This window comes from Palaemon carinicauda, chromosome 7 (genome assembly GCF_036898095.1).
Source record: "Palaemon carinicauda isolate YSFRI2023 chromosome 7, ASM3689809v2, whole genome shotgun sequence".
Lineage (NCBI taxonomy): Eukaryota > Metazoa > Arthropoda > Malacostraca > Decapoda > Palaemonidae > Palaemon > Palaemon carinicauda.
Genome location: NC_090731.1, coordinates 103,505,105 through 103,511,598, shown reverse-complemented (window position 1 = coordinate 103,511,598; position 6,494 = coordinate 103,505,105). Strand labels below are relative to the sequence as shown.

Genomic DNA, 6,494 nt, shown 5'->3' with positions numbered 1-6,494 from the left:
TTTTTTATCTGATCACTCACTCTTGACTGCCTTTTTAATAGACCAACCAGTGTGTTGTGTGATTAATGTAATTAACGATTTTTGTTTGTAATATACCTTGGAAAACACTGCCACAGTTATGAGGTGGTTAGATTGTTTACACCTGTAGGAGTTGTCGGAAAAACAATGCCGTAGTGACGAGGGAGACAGATCGTTCACACCTTGAGGAGTTGTCAGGTAGCTGTTGTCCAGGTAGGGTAATTGCCCCGGGGCTCTGAGGTTGTGAATTCGTGGTGTGGGTCCTTTTCTGCTATTGTCCTCATTGATTGGTAAGTTGCAACTCGAAGGTCGACCATTACTACCACAGAGGGAACTTGTAAGGTGAGTTTTAACTACAAGCTATCTAGGCCTATTCCAAGAAAGTATGGCATCTAAGATTACAATGGACATGATTAAGCCATTCACCGGCGAAGGAGACGTTGTGTCATGGTTGAAGAAGGTGACCTTAGTGGCTAAGCTACAGAAAATAGTCGACTTAGCCAGTTTTATTCCTTTGTATCTGGAGGGTGATGCTCTAGCACTTTATTTGGAGATGGGCGATGAAGACCAAGAATGTGCAGCAAAAATTCAAGAAAAATTGAAAGTAGCCTTTTCTGATGATCCATTCTCTGCTTTTGGAAAACTTGTTCAATTGAAGTGGACGGGAGAACCAGTTGATGTGTATGCTAATGAGATTAGGAGGCTGGCGGGTTTAGCTAAGTTCGATAAGGTTGGTTTAGAAAATGTTATGAAACTAATGTTTGTTAATGGTTTTCCAGATAATATTAGTGTTGCTTTACAGCAATTGCCAAATGTGATGACAATGGCAATGAGTGAATTGATTAGCCATGCTAGGATTTTGTCATCTAAACAGCAAGGTGGTGTGTTAGCTGTAACTGTTAGAAAGGGTGGAGAAGGAGGTGGTGCAAAACATGAGAATAGGGCTAGGCCTTTCCAATTTAGGGGTCAGTGTTTCCGATGTGGTGGCCCTCATATGATAAAAGATTGTAAAGAGACAGAAGTGAGGTGTTTTAGGTGTAATAAAATTGGTCATATGGCCAGTCGTTGTCAGGAACAGGTTGCGGAAAACGAGTAAAGGGTGACTACTGTGCCTGTAGCCGCCCTTTTGATGATAAAAAGGTTCACCTTGATACATTGCCTATAATTGACGTTTGGATTGGTAATTTGACTGCAAAGGGTCTTGTAGATACCGGCTGCTCTACATTTGTGGTACATTCTAAATTTGTGCCTTGCTGTAAAGGAGAAGTGTACATCAGTGCTTTTGATGGGAGTCATATTAAGTGTAAAGTTGCAGATTGTGTGGAGCTGGGTGTGAACGGTGAATGTGTGACAGTGAGGGCTGTAGTGTCGAATCAACTGGTTAATGGCGTTGATGTAGTGTTAGGAGTTGATGTTATTGACCAATTGAGAGGTGTCACAGTGACCCAAGGAAAGGTATGTTTTGGTGCTTTTGGTGTTGCTTCAGTTGGTCAAGAAATTAAGCATAGACTTTGTGGTGAGAGGGATAACAATAGTTCAACAGTTGTAATTGGAGATCCAAACTTTCATGCTAGGTTTTATGGACAGAAATGGACAGTCAGGTGGTTTTGGGAAAATAATGAAACTGTGACACTGCAGAAAAAAGTAAGCTGTTATGATAAAAAGCTTGATGGTTGGAAGAAGGAAGAATTTGAGAACGAAGTGGACAGGTGGATTGCCGAAGGTATTTTAGTTCCATGGAAAGAAAAGGTTGACATCGGTATCATTCCTCTAATGGCAGTGAAACAGCCAACAAAGAACAAGGTGAGACCAGTGCTTGATTTTCGGGAACTTATTGTGAATGTCAAGTGTCACACTGGTGATGATGTGACTGATGTATGCAGTGAGACACTGCGAAAATGGCGACCGACAGGTGAGAATATGTCTGTCGGCCTACTTACAGTTGAGCATTGACGAAAAATTGTGGCCATATCAACTAGTGAACTATAAGAGACAGACTTTTTGCCTTACAAGATTGGGATTCGGGTTGAACTCTGCACCACGGATTATGTCTAGGATACTAAAGATTGTATTAAGTAAGGATGAAAAAATAGAGAGAGCAACCAGTTCATATATAGATGACATTCTTATGAATGAATCGATAGCTTTTGCTGATGAGGTGATTAGACATTTGAATACCTTTGGGTTGATAACAAAGTCCCCTGAGTCGATCAATGGAGGTGCTGCTTTAGGATTGCAACTGCAAAGAGTTGGAGGAGAGTTGATGTTCCAGAGAGGTAATAAGGTGCCTGAAGTTGCAGATATGCTTACAAGGAGGGAACTGTTTTCAGTTTGTGGTACATTAGTGGGTCATTGTCCCATAGGTTAAGAATTGCATGTAGCTACATTAAGAGAAGAGCCTCAGGAGCACGTTGTTGAGGATCCTGTTGGTGAACAGTCCATGATGATGGTTAAAGAAGTAATTGAGAGAGTAAAGTTAGATGATCCTGTGAGAGGAAACTGGTGTGTCCCGAGTGTAAAGCATGGTGTTGTGTGGTGTGATGCCAGCAAAATTGCTATGGGTGTAGTTTTGGAGATAAATGGCAAGATTGCTAAGGATGCTGCTTGGCTTAGAAAAAAGGACGATTTCAACCACATCAATGTTGCCGAACTAGAAGCTGTTTTGAAAGGAGTAAATTTAGCCATTAGATGGGGTTTAGAGTCGATAGAGGTGAGGACTGACTCTGCAACCGTGGGGGCATGGTTGAAATTTATAGTCAGTGCTGAGAAGCGTGTCGACACAAAAGGAGCTGCTGAGATGATAATCAAAAGACGATTGGGTACATTGAAGGAATTGATTACTGAGTTTGGTTTGAATATCGTTGTTCAGATGGTGCCTTCAAAGAAGAAAAAAGCTGATATTTTGACAGGAGTCTAGAAGAATTGGTTGGTGAGCAGTGAAGTTGAACATGCACATCTCTGTGCAGGTGCTGTAGTTGATATAACAGAGTTGCATAATAAACACCATATGGGAATTGACAGAACACTATACCTTGGAAAACACTGCCACAGTTATGAGGTGGTTAGATAGTTTACACCTGTAGGAGTTGTCGGAAAAACAATACCGTAGTGACGAGGGAGACAGATCGTTCACACCTTGAGGAGTTGTCAGGTAGCTGTTGTCCAGGTAGGGTAATTGCCCCGGGGCTCTGAGGTTGTGAATTCGTGGTGTGGGTCATTTCCTGCTATTGTCCTCATTGATTGGTAAGTTGCAACTCGAAGGTCCTCCATTACTACCAAAGAGGGAACTTGTAAGGTGAGTTCTAACTACACAGTGTTATCATGCTAACTCATCCATTATCATGGTTGAATTGTTGTGATGTTCTCCTTCGAAAGTTGCTATATATAAACTCGATGATTGTTTAATAAAGTTGAGTTGCATTCCCCTCGCCTGGTACTGTACCTCGCTCAGATTATCACTCCAAACAATATGATACCTCCCAGTACATGTTATTCAACTAAAGTATCTACATGGCTCCATTTCCCCCTTAGTTAGATGAATGTTAAAGCAATTTCTATTTAGGTAAATACCTGTTTTATCTGATTGTAAATATTTGAACATAGATGAAGAAGTCTTTGTATATTAAAGGTTATTTCTCATATATATATATATATATATATATATATATATATATATATATATATATATATATATATATATATATATATATTCACTGGTTATGACTCGCCTCTTGATTGCTGTAAGATTGTATATAAGTCGGCTATGTTTTTCCTAATCAAGCAGGACAAAGGTTCATTCTGATTCTTTCAGTCTTTGGCTGGCTGTCTTTTATGATTGATCATTTGATATTATATGCATTACTGGAGACTTAGGCTTCATTCCAATTCTATGCATCAAATATCTTACATGACGTAGAGAGTTACTTATGCTCATAAACAAGCGGCATGCCTACTCCATGAAAACTGACAGTAGCTACCTGAAGATCCACTGGCCTTAAAAACCCCAATTCACTTTCATCTCGTGATACTGCACATACACAGTTAGGGGCTTGCGCAACAGCAACGTGCAATTGCGATCCTCAAGAACGGTCTTGCCAATGCTGCTCTAACAGATACACTGTAACTGATCCCATTCGTCCGCCAAAATGGGCAAACATTGGGTAGTTGAGCGGAAGCTGAGGTCGCTGCAAGCAGCGACATAAGAGACTTCTATGGTACTTGACCTTCATAGTTTCTGGGAGGGAGACCAAAGTCAACCACTGGGGAAACAGCTATGTGCTCTCACTGTGTCCCAAACCGATGGATCTCGAGCAGCCATTCTATGCACAGGGAAGCTGCAAGCCCCTAGGAAGGCCACACCTGACGCAAATAGTCAGCGGAGAGAGACTCCCTTATGCCTGAGGGGTTTTCAGCTTCTTTAGCTAAATGAATTCTGATGTCAAATCCCCTAAACACTCTCGGGTTAGATTAAGTTTTCTTTGTTTTGTTACCCACTTCATGTCTCCTCATGCACACAATGCCTAGCTTTTTGCCATTTTTACCTGTAAAACTTTACAGCCTACCTGTGATATTATATTTATCACGAAACACTTTCTGGGGGAAAAGGAGGGAGGTAGCAGGAGTCATATGTAATAAGAAAATGCCAATCAAGCTAAAAGTTAATATCTATGGCAAAGTAATAAGACCAGTGTTAATGTATGATTCGGAAACTTGGGATTTAAGACGAAAAGAGGAAGCAAAGATTGAAAGAACAAAGATAAGAATGCTGAGGTGGATTATGGAATATCACTGATTGAAAGATTAGAGAAAATTATGAAATAAGAAGAATGGTAGGTGTAGTAAATATTACAGAGATGATAAGAGTATCATTACTGAGAGGGCATGGGCACGCACTGAGCATGGATGATGGGGATGGGTGAGAAGGATTTGAGAGAAAATTGTTAGGGGGAGAAGATCAAGAGGGAGGCAGAGAATTAGATGGCGAGATAGGGTGAAGGATGATATGGAGAGAAGAGGTTTAGTGGAAGAGGATACATTTGAGTGGAGGTATAGGAGAGGGCGCATGTGGCAACCGACCCCTTAATGTATGGATAATGGTAGGAAAGAAAAAGAAGTGACCTAACCATAGTATGGCCAATGTTGTTCTATTAGCATACACTCTAGTTCTTCTTACCTATTTCTGCATTTCTGATATCCTATCCTTAGCGCCACTGTTGTACTGCTGGGGTGTAAGGGCTAAATGTATGGTGACTTTGCTGTGTATACCTACAGGGACATAATATTATAAATATTATGATTTATATCTCATCATATGTTGTCAATATCTTGATGGAAATAAAGAAGACATCCCTGTAACTCTTACGTTTTATTTGTAGTAGGCTACATTGTATATTTGGTGCTGAAGGCTTGCTTGATGATGCTCGACTATGACTGACCACTAAGTCATTTAAACAACAATAGAGGATAAAGAATTGAACAATAACAAATGTTAATCATTATAATTGAATAAAAGACTCTCATCTCACCAATTGATATAAACCACTAGAGTTGTACTCCTCTTGAAGTATATAGGTAACATTACTTATAATGATTTACATTATTGAATTCCATCAATTCCCCCAATGATGAAACTCTTTCAGCAGATGCCTATATTCATGACTTATTATAGAACAACCTCCATTTCCCATAAGAGCTGAGAATGTGTCTGTTGGAATCAGAAAGAACAAGTCTCTTGTCAATAGTAATCGAAGAAGAGTTTGTTTACATCTCAATCAAAACCAGCTGCTGCTATTCTAATAGAAATTGATGCTATTAAAGAAATTCAAGAGGAACTACTAATAGCTGCTGTTATTTTATTAGCAATGGAGGCTATTAAAGAAATTCAAGAGGAACTACTAATGGCTCCTGCTTTTTTAAATAGTAATTGATGTTATTAAAGGAATTCAAGAGGAACTATTAATAGTTGCTGCTATTCTAATTGCCATTGTTGCTATGAAAGCAATTCAAGATGAACTATTAATAGTTGCTGATATTCTGATAGGACTTGATTGTATTAAAACTATTGGAAAGGAATTATTGCTTAAATCTGATTTGAGAGATACTAGGTCTGCGAATCCCCAGGTAATCGGACCAGCACTTTTCCCCATAGTCTTCAAATTAATGATGAACATTATTACTTCGAAAAATAACTTCACATGACATATGTCCTTATTGAGTCAGCGAAATAAGATGTCCCTTTTATCAGATGTTTACTCCTACTGTACATAAGCAAGAAGGTTTTTATGTTACTGGGCTACAATAAATCATTCCATTGAGCTTTACTATGTTTTCATTGATAAGATTTCTGAAACATTCTCTTATTTTCTAACTCAAATTCATTGATACGCATCTGTATATTTAGATAGCAGATCGAATTTTTCATAGATAAATGTGAAATATTATTAAGACATAAGGATTCTTGCCCATTCTACTGTATC

At 39.1% G+C, this 6,494-nt stretch overlaps 1 protein-coding gene and 1 long non-coding RNA gene across 2 annotated transcripts in view; one reads left to right on the top strand and one right to left on the bottom strand.

Annotated features, from left to right (window-relative positions):
• Window positions 1–403: 403 nt before the first annotated feature.
• LOC137644461 (uncharacterized) lies at window positions 404–2,935 on the top strand. The gene is made up of 4 exons (XM_068377437.1): window positions 404–983; window positions 1,097–1,930; window positions 2,163–2,294; window positions 2,400–2,935. The coding sequence occupies exons 1-4, from the start codon at window positions 404–406 to the stop codon at window positions 2,933–2,935; spliced, it is 2,082 nt and encodes a 693-aa protein (XP_068233538.1).
• Window positions 2,936–5,379: 2,444 nt separating this feature from the next.
• LOC137643978 (uncharacterized) overlaps window positions 5,380–6,494 on the bottom strand; it is a 60,536-nt gene continuing 59,421 nt past the window's right edge. Inside the window, exon 3 of the long non-coding RNA XR_011045101.1 lies at window positions 5,380–5,722. This is a non-coding gene — a long non-coding RNA (uncharacterized lncRNA). The remainder of the gene's footprint in view (window positions 5,723–6,494) is intronic.

Coding starts and splice junctions, on each gene's coding strand:
- LOC137644461 (XM_068377437.1), top strand. CDS start 404: ATGGCATCTAAGATTACAATGGACATGATTAAGCCATTCACCGGCGAA. Junction 984..1,096: donor TAGGCCTTTCCAATTTAGGG/GTCAGTGTTTCC, acceptor TGTCAGGAACAG/GTTGCGGAAAACGAGTAAAG. Junction 2,295..2,399: donor AGAGTTGATGTTCCAGAGAG/GTAATAAGGTGC, acceptor AATTGCATGTAG/CTACATTAAGAGAAGAGCCT.